Source organism: Pelodiscus sinensis, chromosome 9 (assembly GCF_052426305.1).
Source record: "Pelodiscus sinensis isolate ZL-2025 chromosome 9, ASM5242630v1, whole genome shotgun sequence".
In the NCBI taxonomy this organism is placed as follows: Eukaryota; Metazoa; Chordata; order Testudines; family Trionychidae; genus Pelodiscus; species Pelodiscus sinensis.
In genome coordinates, this window is record NC_143060.1 from 14052311 (window position 1) to 14073656 (window position 21346).

The following is a 21346-nucleotide window of genomic DNA, read 5'->3' on the forward strand; positions in this document are numbered from 1 at the left end:
GAATATTTCATTGTTTAACCAAGGAGATCAAAATTAGACTTCCAGAAATGGTTGGTAGGGCAGTGAATAATTGCTGCTCTGCCTGAACAGCAAAACAACTAGTAGCAACAGGGGCAATTCTCTCTTGAGCCACATAACTGCCACTAGAAGCATTACCCATAGCAAATTGGTATTTTATAGTACCCGGAGGCATGCTAGGGCATGTTGGAACCTATGAACATCTTGCTGTCTGCTCTTTCATGGTTGATACATGAGCAAAATGCATCATTCTATTTGGTGAAGGGATGAGATAAGAATTCTCGATGCTCAAGCCCGGAGAAGTGTAGCATAACAGCTTGCTTGGAGCTCCAAATGGTCAACTGTTACACCACCAGTAGATTTCACATTAGTGCATATTCTAAAAGGCTTGGACTCCTGCTACCAAGTAATTAACATGATGAGAAATGGCAGCCTTGGTCAAGCATGAAGATTCTCAACAGTGCAGAGATGCTTTGCTTTTACATCTGTTGATTAAACCATCCATCCACAGGATGCAGGGCACAGACATCTGTCAGGAAGGGCTTTGTTTCTTTAAGAAATGTAGCGTTGTGACTTACCTACTGTGAAGCTTTTCGTACAAAGAAGAAGATTGGGTGCATATAACACCACTACAGCAGCGTTTTGTTTCCAGGTTTTCATAGAAATCACTGCTTTGAACCAGCATAACTAGAATATCCAGAGTCCCACTGTTTTATGAATCATGCACAAACAGAAGTTATCACTCTAGAGTCTGGCCCTCTGGTAACTGCCAGCTAATCCTGCTAGGTGTCAAGCAAAATATTCCAATTCTTAGCCAGTCTAATCAAGTGACTTTATTCTGCTGTAAGGAAGCAGAGAAGAGAAGTGCAGATGGTCATTACAACCTATTACCATGCATTATGGATGTTAACATTTGATTAATCAACTACTCGATTAGTGGAGGGGCTCTTGCTATCCATGCTTCAGCTCTGCCTTTTTAAAGTAGCAAGAGCCACCTGAAACTCTTGCTACATTTAAAAAGGCGGAGGCACAGCAGTTGGACTGGTGCAAGCAGGGACTGAAGCAGTATCTGCTAGCACTGTTTCCCTGCTGCACGTCTACTTCCCCCCCCCCCCCCCCCGTGGAGACGGTGCTGGGGGAACTGGCTAGCTCCCCCCAGCACCAGCTTCTGCTCCTCCTCACCTTCCCCCCTCCCCCACCGTCTCTGATAAAGGCAGCAAAGGGTGGGGGAAGCGACTAGTCGAATCACTACTCAAGTACCCAATAAGCATATGCTTATTGGGTAGTTGACTAGTTGCTTACATCCCTACTGTGCATGCAGAAAGCCATGCGATAAAGGTGTGCAACAAAATAGCTTTGAAAGTAATTCACCTATTTTAAATTAAATTATGTTAACTTGTAGGGGCTGTCAAAAGTATGTCAGGGTAATAAGCTATAGCTCATTAAGGAGAATTGGCTATGAAGAGTGTTCAGGTAAGAGGATCAACAAAATGAAAGTATAGTTTCATGAACAATCTATAAAGTACAGTAGTTTTCTGTGAAAGGAATAACTTTATTCCATTGACCAGGATTCCCCAAACTCCCCCCCCCCCATCAGGGATGCCTATTTTTTCCAGTGCCAATGTCTATGCATTAGTTGGACAAATGTATTCCAAAGAGCACACAGGAATGCTATGGCTGCTCCCTTACTGAACATATTGTAAGATGTATAAAAACATTTTCATCCAAAAGATTGGCAGTAAAAATTACAACATAGAAACACATAACAATTTACACAAAAAGCTAGTTTTGTCAAACTATATTTTCAAAAAAAAAAAATCTTCAGCAGGTTCAAATGACAGCAGCTGGAAACCAAAGTATTGTCTTACTGAAAATTATAGCCATCGGCTCTATACAAGCATGAACAGAACTAGGAAGTTTGTACTGATCTGGAATATACAGTGGTGACCTGAGCCATCTTGATGCAGTTTTGCAAGTGATGCTACTTTGGCCTGCAGTAACAGAGGGCAGAGTTTCCATAGGAAATAATAGGGATTTGAAGTGATAATTGATGCTGGCCCCAGGAACAACACTGACATCACCACTGTATATTGACTCGGAGATGATTTATGATCTGTTAGGAAGGAACAGGGAAGGTGGGGAAAGAGGTGTCAATGTGAAATGAATTATTTATTAATTTAAAACATCACATTTAAAATTTCCCAGAATGTTATCAGAAACATTTATAAAATATGCTAACTCTGTCATGTTTCGATGACATTGTTTTGAAAAAATATCCACTACAATGCCATCCTTATTTTGAACATGCAGTTTCTGACACGGGTTCTCTAAACTGCAATAAGTTATAGAGCTGTACAGCTGAAATCATGTGGGATGGTTGCTTCAACAATGAAATGACTGGTTAATTTCAAGATTAGTACACAACAGTGAAAAGCCATCTGCCAGTAGTACATAAAAGTAAAAAGAAAAAAAAGGCACTTTTTGGCTGGTTGTGCCTTTGACTTGGCAAATTTATCCATTTTGAAGGTACGCAGGCACTCCTTAAGATTTCCCCCATTTCTGTGCATTTTTTTAAAGTAAGGCAGAATCCATAAATAAAGGCAAAAGCAGTGCGGACAATGTGACAAACTGAAAATGCAAAATGTACAAATATGAAAACTCAATTGGCACAAAAGAAGCTAGTATCCCAAGCTATTAGAAATTACTGAATTGCATTCAACATGGAAAACAAAGTTCTGCTCATACAGTCCAACTGGTTTCCAGTTATTTATGAGCAAATAAACCTAGCTGTGGTATTTTAAATGTTGCCTGGTCAAGTGAAAATACAAAGCCAACTCATTCTTTCCCTGCATTAAAATTATTATAAAATCCACACAACAATGTCCCCAACTCACTCAAGGAATTAATCATCATATACAACCAATACCAACTTTCTCAGTAACTTCAAAGCATAAGTAAATGATTGCAGATCACATGATTAAGACTACAGTTTATTCAATATGTCTCCAAATCTTAAAAAAGATGATTTAATGGAGTCAAACTGCAACAATTCAATCTTAAAGTGCTTTTTTCTTTTGAAACGTTAAATTTTTTTAAACCCACCTACGTCATTTCATACACACCTGTGTTACTAGAGAAAACAGCTTTTTTATTGCTTTTCCCAATTTGATATTAGAAGGTTATCAGAAAAGGCTCACCAATCCAGAGCTTTTGTGCCAAAGTCATTCTATAAGGAATTACAACCCTCCCGGTAGTGAACTGTGTCAGGCGCTATACAAATCAGTGGGGAGACATATTAAATACAAAGGTCCTTGTGTAGACTGATTCTTAAACTAATATTTTACAATGTAAATGTAAGTCATCACACATCTTTACATAATTTTGAATATTCCTATCCAATATTATCAGAAAGATTAAAAATTTGCCCTCCATACCTAAAGGCAGACTGATTTTTTTTCTGTATAAAACCCAAAAGAATCTTTTTTGCAGCATCACAGAAAAAGCAACAGTTTTACATTCACTCATTTAATGTTCACATCATAAAAGTTTCAACCACTAGCTTTTTTGTATTTGATAAAATCTTCTTGACAAACTTTTATCCTGTCTGGATAATCACGCTAGCCACCACAGGAGTTCTTTGCAGCATTAAAGTTTCTAAACCTTCACAGATGAAGAATGCATTTAACTTGGAAGGAAACAAAATCCTTCTGGGTGGCCACTGATTCTTGTAAAGCATTCTCTCGCCAGACTCCTCTGAAGGTAAGCGATGGGATTCCAGTTTCAAAAAAGGTGCCAGGTGTTAAATATTTCAGTTCGAAGGTATCCTCTAAGGGTCAACATCATCAAGGTCACTTTTAGGCTCACCAATCATCATGGGAGACTCAGAGCCCTTTCAACACAAAAATAATGATGGTAGTACACGCCTGGTTCTTTCAAAGATACACAGTGAAATGTTAGCTACCTGACTGCAGTCAGGCTTATTCTGTCTTTATCATGGTTTAAAATCCAGTCACTAGTGTGCAGTACTGGGAGTTCTCAGCACGAAGCCCACTGCTTTCATCATTCATAATGAATTCTTAGCACGAGACAGGATTATTATTATTATTTACCTGTTGTAGATACCTGTCTCCATTCTCATTGGCTGGACTACTCTCTGATCCATTACTGCTTCCAGACTGATCTTTCTCATTCAACAGGGCTGTGGCATATGCCAGCGTGTCCTAGGGCAGAATGGAGAATAGAGAGGTTAGATGTTAAAAGGCCATATGCTCCATTCATTCAGTGGTTCAGAATAAAAAAAACCCAACATTTCCCAGTATTTAATCTCACACTAACTAATCTGCCCCCTCTGCAGAAGGGAAGTAACTGAGGTAATTGTGTGGTGTCTAGGGATTTTAAAATTCATTTATTTAGGTAAATATATTGGAGACATACTGAATAACCATTTAGCATTGACTTAGGGGAGCCGCGATGCAGAGGGGTGGGCGGGCTGCGGGTAACAGTGAAGGTTAACTGATGAGCCCAGGCTCCTTGGTTAACATGTCCACTTTTACGTCTCTAGTGGTATCGAATACAGGTTGGACCCCTATAGTCCAGACTTTGGTCATCTGTGGTCTGGCATCCCTGCGGGTGGTCCCGGGCTGGAGCACTCCGGGGAAGAGCTGGGCCCTCCGCTTAGCAACTCCTCCCCGGCCCTCCTGGAGCGCTGCAAATAGCTCATTTGCGGTGCTCAAACTCAGGGAGGAAGGGGGGAGGAGTGGGGACAGAGGAAAGAGGCAGGGTGGCTGCAGAGCTCTGCGGCCGAGGGCCGGGAATGAAGCCCTGCAGCTGGTGGCTGCAGAGGGGTGGCATTGACTGAGCAGGGACGGGGAAAGAGGCTGGGTGGGAGCTGGGAGCACAGCCTGGTGGCCACTGGGATTAGTATGCTCCTGTGTGGCAGTGCAGCTCCGCAGCCACCCTGCCTCTTCTCCCGAGCGCCGCTTGGTCAGTGCTGGGCCCTCCACTGCCGCCAGAGAGCGCCCCACAGCCAGTGCTAGCAGAGGGGCCGGCACTGACCTCCCGTGGTCTGGGACAGGTCAGGTCTTAAGCCTGCCTCACAAGGTACAACCTGTAATGGGTTCACTATGGGCGACCACGGCAGTCAGGAACACACTTCAGATCCAACCTCCAAGAGTGCACTTAAAAGACACTTGTCTATAGAAAGATGAAAAAAGGGTCCCTCTCTGAGGTGGCGGCAGGGGAAATGGAGACAACAGAACTGCTGCCCACGATTATGGCATGTACCTGTGCTGAAATAGTGCGCTGGAAGGTTTTTGCAGTGGAGGTTTCATTGGATACGTTACTCTGTGGAGCCCAGTAGTGTTCGGACATCTGAATGAAAGCCAAATAAAAATTAAACACTCAGCAGCAGAAACACACGACATGCCTAAGGCTTCGCTTGCATCTTCCACAGCTGGATGGGAAGACACAAGCAAAGCCTGTGGCAGACCTGCGTAGCAAACTGGAGTGTCCATGTCAGCATCGCTGAAACATTCATATTTAATTCATTAAAAGGTGCCAAACTCAGAATGAATAAAATCCATAAGAGCCACCCTTCTATTTGATAGCAAATTGAATTTTATGCCAGTTACCACATTTTCAGTAGGGTCCAGTTTTTGTACTGGCAACCCAGCTTCCTTGTAAAAGGTGTCAGGGAGAAAGATGGGAGGTTTTTACAGCTGGAGAGTCTGGGATTGTGGGACAGAGTGCTTGAAGACAGAGCACGGCCTAGTCCTGACAGCAGAGGCAGAATGTGGACTGGTTCTGCTAAGCTTCCCATTTCTTAAGTCTCCTTGAGTACTGGAGAAGCACTGCTGGGCCTGCCTCAGCTGGGAGAGATTGGGAACTAGGGGCTTCTAGCTATTGTGAGGAAAAGTGGTGTCTGTTCAATGCACACATTTTGCTGTGCTGAACTTTAAGGAGTGGATTTTAAGGAGTCTCCTGTGGAGACTGGTTGCCTGCTCCAGCACGCTGGCAAGGTCAGATTTCCATACTGCATTTTCTATGATGAGCTTCAGCCTCAAACTCTAGCACAAAGTCATGAGGATCACCATAGATTTTTAAAAAAAAATTCTGATTTATAAAAGTTATATACAAGTGTCCTTTACGGGTACATAGCTGTACACACAAACCTTTCCATTTTAAAGTAAGAAGGAGCCAAATAAAGAGACTTTTTCAAATGCTTCCCTTCAGCCATGTCATACTACTACTTGAGATTCACAATAATATCACCAATTTACTGTCACAATAATGATCACTGAAACCAAGGTGAAAATCATGTCTACCTCAAAAATATGGCAATAGGAGATTTGAGCTGGGTGAATTACTGATATTTTGGTTTGGCCAGCAAGCCACCCCTTCCCCCTCCAAAATCAGGGACAATATTTAGATCAGTTCAGAAAACGTTTTGGTTTGCTTGATTCAGAAAGGAGATTTGGATTCAAATTGTCTCTATCTCCCAGGTAAGTGCCTAAATCTCTAGGCAACAGTCCCTCTCTCTCAATGTATAAAGCTATAAATATTCATTGGGCCAAACTGAAACTATGGAGCCTGAAAACAGAAGAGCCTATTGGTCCAAAAAATTCACCCAAATCAGCTTATAATAGAAGTCTGGCAGCAAATTTAACAAGCAAGAGAAGACAGTCTCTCCCTAAAATTGCCACAGGCCAATTACCTTCTTCTGTAGCCATTGTACTGCCCAACTCCAATGATGCGAATTCTCCTTGAAATAATCTTTAGCAGCAGGGCACCTTGGAAATTGAGAGTATAATTATTCTCCACAACACAATCCTTTCAGATAAATCTGGAATTCAGAGACTGCTCTTCCTTTGCACACATTACAATTACCAAGTCGGTCATTGTCTTCTCTACACATTATTATTGCAAACAGGTTTTTTTTAAATGCTACAATAAATTAACTGGTTTAGTAAGAAAGTGTACATTACAATACACAAAAGAAGCCGAGCAAAGTTTACATCAGTCCGTCCATTACATAATGGAAACTAATTGCATATTAAAGTGAACCAAGAACATACATTTTAAATCATTAAACCCCCAAACTTTTCAAATAAAAGATCAGAAATTCTTCCTTACATTAGTTTGGCAGAAACACACGTTTCTCATGCAGCAAATGACAAATGACTTAAACACTACACAATACAGCTCTCCTTCTTTGGCTTTAGACATTGATATAACCAGATGCAGAAGGAGAAATCCAACTCAGCTGCTACTAGGTACAACACCCCACCCCACCTTCACTTCCCTAAAAAAACTTCAATCCATTCCTAGGGAATCTAGCATCAGATTTTCAAGAGATCCAGAAAAATTCCAAGTAGACTTCTAGGTTGGGCCTTTGAAGTTCACTTATTACAGTAACTCAAGCCTCGTGGTGACAGGAGTGCAGTTTACAAGATAGAGGTTTGTGACAGGCTGAGAATTTGTGAGGTTGTAAATTATTTGGAGTTTAACAAACCTTTCACTTCCTTTTACCATTACTTACTTCTGCGCAAGAGTAACAAGAAACTTGACACACTGATAGCAACGACTGCTGTCCACATGGTTACTGTGGTGCATCAAGGCTGGAATGAGAAATAGAAGTATTAACACATTATTTACATACAATTTTGTGATACAAACAGCTACATATTGATTGAAAATATCATGCCAAAGGCAAAGGCAAGAGGTAGTCTATAATTTATTTTTCTTTAGAGCTTTCAGAAATGTTAGTGTGAATATTTTATAAATACCTGATGTACTAATTCTGTTCAAGATTCTTTTACATTTTATCAGAACTCTCCTTTTTGTCTCAACCAGATCAAAGTAAAACTGCAGGCAATTATTTTATGCCCTGTACCTGGATTTCAAACAGTAATTTACAGACAAGCTGTAAACCTCTGATAATACTGTTATCTTCCTCTGTTCTAAGCTACTACAGATTTTACATGGTTTTACCTACTAGGAAGCAAATTAACAAGCGATGTCAGTATCAAAAAACTTTTACCAACGTCCAACTGGAGCAAATACTCCTAATACTCTTTGATGTATAAATGAAAGCAAAACTCATCACCTCGTACCGACCTAATGGAGGCGAACAAGACTATAATAGGTCATAATTACAAGTCAATTTTTCTATGTAATTAAGCTTCTTATCTCTGCACCCTAAAACAGAGTCAGGGTGGATAAACAGGTTTGAAAATGTAGAAAATCAGACTGAGTTGAATAAAATACATTTAAAAAAATCATGTAAAACTGAATTTGAAATCATGACGACCTAGGTTAAGATCTAACTCACTATAATTATTAAAATCATTTATATTAAACCACTGAAGTGGTGGAAGTTACTGGAACAGTTTGTGCACATGCCGAACCAGCTTTTGTTAGCTATTTGTAGGTTCAGAGAGAATATTTTCTTCACTGCAGCTTTTTCAGTTCAGTCACTAGTTCATTCAGAGTTAAGAATCCAATCGGGAGTACAAAAAGCAAGAAAACTTGTATTCCTCTTCCAATTTCTCAATGAAAACTAGCTGAGAGAGGACGTGGAGCTAGTAGTTCTAAAGTACTGAAAACATGGTGACCAGGGTCCTTTCAGAATGAAAGGCATAATGAAAGGACCCCACCTCTCAAGGAATCTGTTTTGCAACTGGGTTGAAAGTCAACCAGAAACCTGAAAAAGTCCCATCTCTTTCACCTCACATATCCTTTACAGTCCTTCCTCACAGTAAAAAGGTTGTTTCCTATAAACTAACTGCTTTTTCAATTGGCATTCAGTGCAAGGACTACATTGCACAATGGGGCTGGAGAAGAGAACCTAATGACAATACCGTATATTTGTGCGCCACATCTCCTAAGTTTGGGGCTGATCTGAATTTGAGCTCCTGACATCCTCCCCAGATGTACCTAAGTTCCAGCTTCTTCTTGGCTCAATGAATTTGTTGTATTTGGGAGCAATAAGAGTCCATTCCTCCCAGCGTGTAGTCAACCTGTGGAACTCCTTGCCAGAGGAGGCTGTGAAGGCTAGGACTATAATAGAGTTTAAAGAGAAGCTAGATAATGTCATGCAGGTTAGGTCCATAAAGGGCTATTAGCCAGGGGATAAAATGGTGTCCTTGGCCTCTGTCAGAGGATGGAGAGGGATGGCAGGAGACAAATCGCTTGATCATTGTCTTCAGTCCACCCTCTCTGGGGCACCTGGTGCTGGCCACTGTCAGCAGACAGGATACTGGGCTAGATGGACCTTTGGTCTGACCCAGTACGGCCGTTCTTATGTTCTATGTTCTTATCTATTACCATGGCTGGCTTTTGGATAACATGTGAAATAAATCCGATGAACATGTTCTTCTGTTCAGCAAGGTATCAAACATTTATCAAAATAAAGCACTACAACATTTCACACAATAGGCTTACTTGCCTAGCAATCCATTTTCAGTCTCAAATGCAAATTTGACTCTGTCTACTTGTAAAGGGTCTTCAATGACCTGTGAAGACAAAAAGAAAAAGGTTTAAAGGACTTAGTATTATGTGAAACTCAGGACTGAAAAGGATTTTGAGAGGTCATCTAGTCCAGTCCCTTGCACTCACAGAAAACTTAAGTATTATCTAAACTATTCCTGACAATTGTTTATCTAGCCTACTCTTAACAAATCTCCAATGATGGAAATTTCGTAACCTTCCTAGGTAGGCAATTTTTACAGTCCTTTACCACCTTGACAGTCAGGAAATTTTTTCCCCAATGTCCAACTTAAACCTCCCTTGCTGTAATTTAAGCTCATTGCCTCCTGTCCTACTCTCAGAAGTTAATTTTTGTACCTTCTCCTTTTGTATTTGAAAACCGTTACCATATCCCCTCTTGTCTTTTCTTTGCCAGACTATAGAAACACAATATTTTCCAGGTTCCCTCATAGGTCATGTTTTCTAGACCTTTCAAGATTTTTGTTGCTCTTCTCTGGATTGTCTCCAGTTTGTCCATGTCTTTCCTAAAATGTGGGTATGCAGAACTGGACACAATACTCCAGTCGAGGCTTCAGCATGGAATAGAGTGGAAGAATTACTTAGTGTGTCCTGTTTAAAGCACTCCTGCCAATACATCCCAGAACGATGTTTGTAGGGTTTTTTTTCCCCCCAACAGTCCTACCCTATTGACTCAGATTTAGCTTGTGATTCACTAGGACCCTCAGATTCCTTTCCTAGACAGTCATTTCCCATTTTGTATGTGTGTCTGATTGTTCCATCCTAAGTGGAGTGCTTTGTATTTGTCCTTTTTGAATTTCATCCTATTCACCTCAGTCCATTTCTCCAGATCATTTTGAATTAATTCCATCCTCTAAAGCACTTGCAATCCCCCCCAGACTGAGGAAGTGGGTCTGGCCCACGAAAGCTCATCACCTAATAAACCATCTTGTTAGTCTTTAAAGTGCTGCATAGTCCTGTCTTTTGTTCCTCTCAGACTGGTACAGGAACCCCTGCCCCCGCCACTTCTGATCACCTGAGTTACTACGCCCTGCACTTACAACCATTTTTGTAATTGCGAAAGGGGACGAAAACCCCTGACTTACATCCTCGGCCCCACATTTACAACTGTGCATGGCACTTATTGTAAATGAGGGTTTGAGTTGCGACGCTTCCCTGGAAACCAATCGCATCGCAAGTCAGGGGCTGCCTGCACTGCCTACAAATTTCATAAATGTTATCTCTTTGCCATTTTTTAAATCACTGAAGAAAGTAACAGAGCTGGACTCAAAACTTATTCCTACAGGACCTCTCTTGATATGCCCTTCCAGCTTGACTGCGAACCACTGATTACTCTCTGGGAACAGTCTCTCCTCCTCCCCAGTTATACACCTATCTTATAGTAACTCCATCTAGGTTGTATTTTCCTAGTTTGTTATGGCAAGGTCATGCAAGACAGAATCAAAAGCTTGATTAAAGTCAGGATATACCACATATACTGCTTCCCGCATCCAAAAGGTTTGTTAACCTGCCAAAAAAAGCTATTAGGTTGGTTTGACATGATTTGTTCTTGACAAATCCATGCTGACTGCTACTTATCACCTTATTATCTTCTTAGCGTTTGCAAACTGACTGCTTAATTATTTGCTCCATTGTCTTTCCTGTACAGAAGTTAAGCTGACTGTCCGTAATTCCCAGGGTTGTCCTTATTTCCTTTTTATAGATGAGCACTATATTTTCTCTTTCCAGTGCTCTGGAATCTCTCCTGTTATCCATGACTTTTCAAAGATAATAGTTAATGGCTCAGCCCCTTGAGTATCTTAGGATGTATTTCATCAAGCCTCGGTGACATGAAGACATCTACATTTGTCTTGGTATTTTTTCCATTTATTTTCTCTATTTTATCTTTTGATTCTATTTCGTTTCCACTGGCATTAAGTTAGATGTCCAACTGCTTTTTGGTGAAAAACTAAAAGTCATTTAGTACTTCTGCCATTTCCACATTTTGTTATTGTTCCTCCTCCCCACTGAATAACCAGCCTTCCCTATTTTTAGTCTCTTGATTTCAATGTATTTGTAGAATGTTGTCTTGTTACCCTTTATGCCTCTAGGTTATTTAATAATCTCATTCTGTGCCTTGGTCTTTCTAATTTTGTTCCTATGGACTTGTTGGTATTTGTTGATGTTTATCCTTTGTAATCTGATCTAACATTCCATTCTTGGTAGGACTTTTTTGAGTTTCAGATAATTGAAGATCTCCTGATCAAGCCAGGATAGTCTCTTGCCATACCCCCTCTCTTTCCTAGGCATGAGATTTGCTCTTGTGCCCTTTCTAATGCATCTGTGGAAAAACTGCCAACCCGCAAACTATTTTTCCCTTTCGACTTGCTTTCCCCATAGAATCTTACCTACCAACTCCCCGAGTTTGCTAATGTCTGCCTTCTTGAAATCCATTTTCTTTATTTTGCTGTGTCCCCTCCAATCATTCCTAAGAATCCTGAACCTGACTCCCTTCAGGTCCAAAATGAAAAATAAGTGACTTGTGGCATATCATCGACTATTGCAATATTGAGTAAATAAGAGAGCATAGAAGAGACTGAAACTCTCATCTGAAAGGAGGCAAGATTACAGGATGCATGTGTGAGAACTGTGACTATAATAATAATGCCTTCCTGGAATTAGGTATTTACACGTAACTCAGTCATCTTGGGCAGTGCTTCATATACATGTCTTTACTCTTCACTTACCAATATCTCATGAAGTAACTGGAACGTGTTCTTCAGCTCATGAGGAGGGGCAGTTTCCAGCTGGTTCTGTGTGTTAGAAATACAAAATTCATCAGACGCTAGAGTACACATCAACATATATTTGATGCAATTCAATATACTGTTTAATAGTTTTTTTGTAAACTAAAATCAAAGTTAGAATTATTTATTCAAAATGTAAAACCTAAAGGAAGTGCCGAAGAGCTTGCAGAGAATACTTAAGATCCCCAAATATTTAAAGCACGAGATACTACCCTAAATCAAAAGCCTAGAACAGATCATATGCTGAAAATCTACTTTGATAAGTTTTGTACCTTGATGAAATGCAGCACAGTGAAGGAAAAGTGCTCATTACAAAAGCAGCAGTACACCACCATCTCAATGAGAACGGACAGTGATCCAGTTAGCTCCCGTAATGCATACATCACCTAAAAGAGAGACACACATACGCCTTTTCAATGCAGTTAGAGAGTTACTCTTAAAAGCAGGGTCAAGTTTTTAAATGGGATTTTTTTATATGATTTTTTTTTCAGAAGGGATGCAATTTTGTTCTTACCCAACAGTGGCCAAGTCAGTCTCCCATAATAGCATTCCCTAATATTGTCATTTTCCATCTCTGCTACATTTGTTTTCAACAAGAATTTGGCTTGTAGCCCACTTAAGAGCTAATTCACTGAAATTTCTCAGTGTAAAAAGACTGAGGTGATATTTTCAGATGTGCATTCCAAGGGTAAAATGTTCATTTTGAATCTCAAGTGTAATGGTATTTCAAAGAACCAACATAACACCAGCTTTTAAACACACAACATGTGGAGACATTTAGCACAACAGCTACCTCCAGTAAGTAAGGCTTCCCCTCAGATAGGAACAACAAGGCTTCCACTTCTTCATGCAGGGCCAGAAGTGGACCTGAGGCAGTGATGCTGAGAGGTGGACGCTGTTTAAAGAGACCAGGAGCTAAAAGAAAAACGGAATACAGAGCCCACAGATATAACAACACTGTTCAGCATTTCAAAAACCACCATATTCTCTGTGACAATGTTGAGTTTGTTGCCAACAAAGGTTGCAGCAAATAGATTCAAGTGCTGATATCTCAAGTGCTGCACCACATACAATACTCATTACTACACCATCACTTGAGCATAGAAAATGAACTATTTATTACATTGTTAGCATCCTACTGACAACCTAAAGAAGTACTAAAAGGCCATAGCAAATGAGTTTACATACACTAATTTTGGATGTTTATCTTAAGTCCCTATACCAGTGATTCCCAACCTTTTTCCCATGGAGGAACTCCTAAAATAATTTTTCATATCCCAAAGAACCCCTACCTATGAAAACGTTTGCTTGGCCAGAAAGTTGACAGCGGGGAGCGCAATTCAATTACTGCTAAATTATTGTCAAGAAAATTTATTTGTAAAGAGCAACATACATATGACAGCTTACATTGTAAGAAAAAAAATTAATTAATTTTCACGATTTCTCGCGGAACCCCTGATGATGTTCTGCAGAACCCCAGGGTTCCGTGGAACCCTGGTTGGGAAACACTGCCCTACACAATCACCTACCATCACATTCAAATATTTCATCAGAGCTTAGCACGTTTCTAATTCTTTAAAAACTCACCCCCATCTCAGTTTGGCAAATTTACAACCCTGTGTAGTACTGAAACTATACTTTCGAATGAGGGAGGGGATATCTAATGTGCACTTCAGGCAATGAGGATCCCAGCTTTTGTCTTTTGATCCCTTCCACAGAACTTATTTAACAGGGGTGTCTTTCTACCTGCAGGAGGCTGGCTACTTAACTGCCATTTAAATTTACTTTAAAAAAAAATATGCTGTTGAAAGGGTTGGAAGGGACATGAGAAATGAAAGGGAAGTAAATGCTGAAAGCTGGCAGTGTCTGATTCACTATCCAGACTGTATTGAGATGGCTTAAATTCACTCATGCTGGTAAGTTCTTGGAAACTTCTAGGTGATATGATGCTGTAAAAATGTCACACATGCCTAGAGTGCCAGCCATATTTTTATCTCAACATGGTACCCTAATGTCTCTTCATGTACACAGGTGAACACGTGGATGCAACTTTATTTCACACACACTTTTGTTTTTAATGTTCAAGGCAATCTTATTTCCTCATTGAGGACAAAATTAGTTCCATCCACAGTAATAAAATCCTAGCAGCAAAGTACCATATAAAAATTGAAAGGTAACTCTTACCCACATTCCTCTGTGAGGAGACATCAGAGTGCAAAACAAGAAGTGCCACAGTATTGTGAAGGAATCCAAACTCCCGTGCTTGCGCTGAACTCCATCTCCGGTTCTGTTTGGCAAAGCATGGAGAAAAATACATTGCTTCCTGTTCACATCAGTAGTATCACATTCAAAGAAGCCCACCATCTATAACTTTCTTTTCTGGCAGCAGTGAAACCTTCCTGTTCTACATATAATAAAGACTCTTTCAAACCAGCACAGCTATGAAACATCAATTCACACAAAAAAGTGGTGTTTAAGTGCAGATGTAAATGTTATGATAAAAATAAATCAAAGAGGAGTGCTCTTTTAAACTTAATGAAAAAAATCATCCTCCGGCTTGAACATATGAAAAATATGGCAACAGGTGAACCTAAGTACACACAACACACATGCCTTTTCTGTATTACCTGGTTATTTTGCCGGTTGGGGCCAAGGAGAAAATGGATCATATGCATTAAAGCAGAATGTCTGAGAAGAAGATCGCTAGCCCTTATACCCTGCTGTCAAAAGACAGAACACAAAATTACATACCTATATAGGTACAGAATTATGTTTGTAAGAGCAAAAGTAATTCACTGTACAGGCTGCAATCCAAATTCCCTACATATGAAGTGAGTGTTTCCCTATCAGTTAGTGTTTTCTTAACATAGCAAGAGCACTAAAAGGATACTAACTCGAAATTCTACTTTAGTGGTCTGTACGCTTTGTGTAACTTTAAAAATTAGAAACCACACTATTATATACACCATCAACTATCCACTGTAAAACTTTCAACTGATTTCTTTAAATTTTGTCAAATTATTGCATTTACATTTAACCGATACAGACAGGGTTTAACACGTATATTAAATGCCTATATTTCTACATTTTTTTCTCCCAAGCTAAGTGTTCAAAACCCATGTATTTTACAGAGATAGTTTTACTCATTTGAATTCTGTAAAGTTCTCCTTACCACCGTTTTCTTAAATAGATTATAGCGTATCCATAACCAGTTCCTTTTCTTGTGCTCTTTCAAATTAAAATAGTTTGAAAAGCAATTGTTTTATTTAGTTACCTTTTGTACAAAGTTGTTGAACAGGAAAAAGTACTGTGCACAGTTTTTACAGTTCTCTGGAACATCTTTATCCAACAGAGCAAGTAGCACCTCCAATAACTGGTGTAGATTTTTTAGCTGTCAAAAAGTAATAGTTAAAGTAGCTATTGACTACCATACAAATCATTCAAAAACACCTCCATATCAAGGTGAAGGACTAGTTATCACTGTGTTTATATTCAGATGTATTTAGTGTGATGAGAAAAGTTAAACCAGGACAAAGCACAGTCAAAACACGCTTTCCTCTTTCAGACAGCAATATTTATGTTCATTATGAAAATGAAAGAAATATCAACATTCAGCAGAACTTGCTTAGAGAAATGGAATTTGGCCAGCTGTGTCTCACTGGGCTATTTAGCAGACCATCCTTACAGGTTTAATTAGACAACTTCCTAAACAGTAGCCTAAGGGGTAGGAACATCCTCCTCCTCATGGGAGAGTTATCTTAATCCATCACACAGAAGCATTCACTGAAAAAGTCGATACACAAAATTAGGAAATTAATTCCCGCTGTGAATTGTACTAATTTAAAAGGCACATGCAATGCATGGCAATAGGATAAAAGCACAAAACAGTGATCAGGTTTTCACAATTTCTCTTGCCATGCAAGGACAACTCCATGACAGTGGGTCTACCTACATTCACTTGGAAAAAACATGGTTTAGAACATTTTCTTGTTTCATATTTTCTTGTGGTTTTTCCCTGCTGGTATTAGTAGGGACAACTGCACGTAAGCAGGAACATTGTCAGAAAGCTCACCTATGGAAGCTTTCCCGCTCAAAGTTAACCCTCTAACCACCATTGAACCTATATTCACTCCAGAATACTATGCTGATGTCAGAGATTTCCAAATTCAGATATGGAAAGGGAAGCAGTTGCAGGAAACTCCTAGACTCAGAATTTGTGAACCAGTCTTGGTAATATCAAAAGAGAATGAAAGAATAGTTTCCAAACAACGTTTTTCAAAAACTTCCTGTGGGGTCCAATTCAATTTGAGACAAACCTGAATGTTATTTATATTTTTACAGGAAATATTGTGTTTTATCTAAACTCAATCCCTTAAAATTAAAAGGTGCATGTCATTCCACAGCAAATTTATGTATAGACTGAAGGCTGAGATCCCATGATGTCACCCAGACATTCATAATATGCAATGTAGGATTCCAAGACCAGTACATTACATTATTGTGACTAGAGGAAATGAGCATGAGGAGATTCAAGAATTGAAGAACTATGGAGAATGAAGTTATTAGGCCTTTTACTTTGGTCATTATCAGAGATGCATGGTATTTTCTGGCAATACAGTGAGAGCTATAACATTACAAAAATAAATACACTAATTCAGAATGAAATATCACTGACCTTATCCTGATAAAGCAAGGCACCATCTAGCGTTTTTTCAAGGATGGTGGCTGCAGCAACTCGTACCTCTCTTACACTGCATTCCAACAGGAAAGTTCTGGAAAAAAAACCAAAGCAGCTGAAGGGAGCTTGGGATCAAATCTTTGGTGTGTCTATACATCTAATTCATGCTGAAGTTTGGCATTTGCTCTGTAAAAGGACAAGGAGTTGAGGCTTGCATTCATCATGCCTGCTACTATGGCAATTTCCAATGTTTTATTTTCTGAGCATTTGAAACTGCATTTGATCACTTTAAAAGATCAAACTGAAGTTACAGTACATTACACACATCTAACACTGACATTCTTCAATCAGTAGTTTTATACATAGCATACAGTAGATTAACATAGCAGATTCCTAGTAAAGATTCAAGGCTACTCAGAAGTGATGGATTATTTTGTACTAGGGAAGTTAAACATTTTTTGTGTAAACATGTAATTGCTTGAAATTTTAGCAGTTACATGTTTACATGTTGGGGGGGGGGGGGAGGGAGAGAGGCAAACACTGGCATCCTGCCTGTTCCCCTCCCTCGCTGCTGCCTTTGATAGGGGAAGGGAGAGAGAGGTGGAGGCAGGTGGCTCCGTGGGAACTGGTGCTGGTGGGGAACTGGCTTTCAAGCTGGCTTCCCCGAGCACTGCCTCCTGCATCCCTCCTCGCTGTCTCTGATACAGAGGCAGCGGGGTGGATGTGCATGTGCATGTTGTTATCAGGATTAATCAATAAACCCAGGCTTATCGGTTAATCATTTAAATGACTACATGCTAACCTCCCAGGCTATCTTGTCTAGCAAATACAATTTTTTACAAGCAGCGTAATAGAAAAACGATCACCACCACCTCCTGTCCTCTGTTCTAAAACATCTGCCATTTTTGATTACACAATAGCTATACTGGAAACGCCTAAACACTATCTAAATAAGAACTCAGCAAACTTACTTCCTGATATGAAATCCAAAACACCCTGAAGCACGCAGATAATTCAGAAAGAACTCTGCTCAAACACGACAGTTTGATACAGAAAAATAAAAAGCCATTCATTCAAAGTCAAGGGTTCTCTCAATTCAAATTACGGAAAGAATATCAACCTTGAATCTTCTTGCCTCAATTAATAATTGTTAGTTAGCTAGAAATATATAATGATCGGTGATTCATGGAGAAACAGTATGACCACTGAAGAGTTAGTTTCTCAAAGTAATTATGATTTATCAACCAAATATTTAAGAATGCTTAAAGCTTAGGTCATAAAGCTTTCTAATACATTGGAATATGTGCAAAAAATGTTAAAAGGGTCTTGGACGCAAAACAAAATTTTCTTGTAATCCTAAAAAAAGCCAGTATTAAGTTTTGAGCTTTCCAATTATTTAGGCTGTAATCACTACTAGCGATGGCCTGGATTTATTATGCTTAAATGAGTTGCTGTACAAATCCTCACTGAAACCTTAGAATAGTGCTACATAAACCCAACAATCTATAAGGAGGATTTATTATAAACGCCTCTAAGAAAGATATAAACTAGGCTGAAGTGCTTTTTATAAATAACTGCTTCATATAAAACTAAGAGCTGAAAAACAACAAGCGAATTCTCAATGAAAGGCACTCTGAAATAAGACCTGACCGGCACATTTTAGGGGCTTTGAGCACAATTTATCTCTCCTTTCTATTAAATACAATAAAAGCTGTTTGATAACATCCTTCTGAGCAACTTGAACCATGAAATTGCTCATCTATGGATTTCCCTGTAGGGGAGCCAGTGAGTGGATGAACTGATTCAAAGAATATGCTCTATCCTCTACAACTTTCTAAGAGAAACAAAACTGAGAACACCTGCAACGATCTTGTTAAATACACTTGAATGTTTTTTTCTTTTCCCTTCTGATTAAGGGATAAGGGATACGGAAAATACTGAACAACTTACATTAGAATGTGACAAACCACAACTTTATGAAATGTTACTTATATTGACTTGGGGAGGATATTGGCACTTACTTCACAAGCTCTCGTCCCTCTGATCCAATCAAATATTCAACTAGCCACTGACAAGCATCAAAACTTTTAGAAAGCAATGCATCAATGGTGGCAATCCATTCTTCCGTATCAATCCTTTAATAAAAAACAGAAACAACATGATCAGTAAACAGCAAAATTTCATGTGACTTTTTTTGTCAGATAATCAAGATCTGGTGTTTCTTGGGGTAGTTATTGTTCTGCTGTGCAGCTTTCAGGACAGCAGGACTCAACTGGGTAATCGAAGGGGGGATTGATTTTGCTCCTTTTTCTGGGGAGCTACTAATTCCTTCACTGAAAAAATACCTTAAGAATTTAAGACATAGTAACTGAGACCTTCTCTCTTTGTTTCACCTGTCTAGAGTGAATGGAAGACATGTTGGATAGCACAGAACAAAATAGTGAGATACTTAGTAAAATGTGAAGCCTGATAGGTTTCCTCTCTCAACTCCAGCTTAGCCATTCCTGAACTGAGCTCCAAAGAGTGGGTTCTTTCCAGCATTATTTAATAACTGCAATATTCAGAAAAATAAATTATTTAAAACTAAGAATTTACTTGTGCTCATAAAATAGTGGGATTTAGAGTCCTTATTTATCAATTCAAAATACACATTATTTAAAGCCTTGATCATTTTACTTGTATTTAAATCCTTTATAACCCATATAGTCCTTTTTACTTCACAATGTTGTAATGGGTGACACCAATTGAAAGAGACAACTGCAGGAGAAATAGTATCAGAGGGGTAACAGTGATACTTGTATCCACAAAAATAAAAGGGGAATCCTGTGGCTCTTAGGGCACATATAGACTACGTTTTATTTTCGAAAGAGAATATGCAAATTCCCCGGGAATATGCAATTCTTCCGATTGCTTTTTCGAAAGCAGGTTTTTCGAAAGTGAAAGTAGTCTAGATGGGTTTTTTTGGGGGGAAAAACCCTTTTTCGGAAAACAGAGAGTCTCCTTCTTTAAGGAAGAGCAGTTTTTTGAAAAAGGGGGGTTTTCCGAACTCCCGCCCCCGTGGCCAGATTACTTTCACTTTCAAAAGACCTGCTTTCAAAAAAACGATCGGAAGAAGATATGCAAATTCCACATATCCTCTTTCGAAAATAAAACTTAGTGTAGACGTTCCCATAAAGACTACAGATTTATTTAGGAATAAACTTTCTTGGGAAAAGCCCATCTAACAAAGTGGGTTTTTGTACATGAAAGTTTTTGCCCAAATAAATCGGTTACTCTAAGATGCCAGAGGACTCCTCATTGTTTCTGTAGTAGAAATAAGTTTCTCTCCCTGGATTTTCTTGTGTTGGACAAATTCCATTTGCATTTGGAATCCCACAGCTGGACAGTATTGATATGCTGGTGAATATCAAGAGGATTTGCAGAGTGAAGAGGTTTAAACACAAAGCTTCATAAAAATCACAGGATTTACAAGCCAGCAAATTGGGTAAGCCCATAGCAATCTAAAATGAACCCTTACCTGAGTTTTTTCTTGGTTCGCAGATAGGTTTGGAAGAGGAACTGGACTGCTAGCTGTAAGCTCACCTTTGCCATGCAGGGGTAATAGGGATGTTTTAGCTTAGTCTGAAAGAAACAACACATTCACTTCAGTCCAGCAGTATCGCTTTTCTGTTCATGTTTGTAGAGAATCAATACACAGAGCAAAACACTCAATTTTTAAAAGTTTTGCTTAATTTGGAGGTACATTGACAGGCCCCACATTTTACCAACACTTAACTGAAGACTCTCCAGCTCAGAATGCAAGAGCAATCTAAAAAGAGAGCTACACCTTTGTTCCAAGATCGCTTGCTGAAGAACCCAAACAACCTAGGACGCTGGTGTGTTTACTGCGCCATTACAATGAGGAGACAGGATTTTATGAGCTCTAGGACTCTAGAGAGTGCATCTACCAGAGCTAGAGGCTTACAAATAAAGTCCCTTCAAAGCTTCAAGAACTGGAAAAATAATGATATAAAGGTGGCTTGCGAGCCACCCTTTATACAGAAAGAGAATGCCAGAGCTTAGCAACTCACATCCCCATTCCACAATTTTTTAATAACAAATTTAAATCCTCTTGTATACATTTTTCTTTAGACCAGTGACAACTATTTCATGATGAGGCAGGTAACATCAGCTTTTAGCTAGATATTGTCACTGGGAAATATAATTGGATCTACTGAATGCTTTAAACCAAGGGTCAGCAACCTTTTCAAACCGAAGAGCCAAATTACATAAAAAAAATCAGAACAAGTGGTCAATAAAGAGCTGCATAAGAATGCCCATTTGCATGACTGAAAATATACAACTTAATATTATTGATAAT

At 39.3% G+C, this 21346-nt stretch overlaps 1 protein-coding gene across 6 annotated transcripts in view; it reads right to left on the reverse strand.

The window, feature by feature from the left end:
• Positions 1-1801: 1801 nt before the first annotated feature.
• Positions 1802-21346, reverse strand: part of USP24 (ubiquitin specific peptidase 24) — a 114524-nt gene continuing 94979 nt past the window's right edge. The window contains exons 53-67 of one of the 6 annotated variants that reach the window (XM_075936047.2): positions 20504-20607; positions 19008-19121; positions 16984-17080; positions 15583-15699; positions 14936-15028; positions 14493-14595; positions 13102-13223; positions 12581-12694; positions 12249-12314; positions 9464-9530; positions 7556-7634; positions 6731-6806; positions 5302-5388; positions 4128-4238; positions 1802-2131 (exon numbers count right to left, since the gene is read on the reverse strand). In XM_075936047.2, coding sequence (XP_075792162.2) covers positions 2096-2131; positions 4128-4238; positions 5302-5388; positions 6731-6806; positions 7556-7634; positions 9464-9530; positions 12249-12314; positions 12581-12694; positions 13102-13223; positions 14493-14595; positions 14936-15028; positions 15583-15699; positions 16984-17080; positions 19008-19121; positions 20504-20607 — 1386 coding nt within the window. In that variant the 3' untranslated portion in view covers positions 1802-2095. Of the gene's footprint in view, positions 2132-2992; positions 3908-4127; positions 4239-5301; positions 5389-6730; positions 6807-7555; positions 7635-9463; positions 9531-12248; positions 12315-12580; positions 12695-13101; positions 13224-14492; positions 14596-14935; positions 15029-15582; positions 15700-16983; positions 17081-19007; positions 19122-19145; positions 19538-20503; positions 20608-21346 lie in introns of those variants that run through there. The other 5 variants (XM_075936046.2, XM_075936045.2, XM_075936049.2 and 2 more) reach the window with 5 other exon arrangements.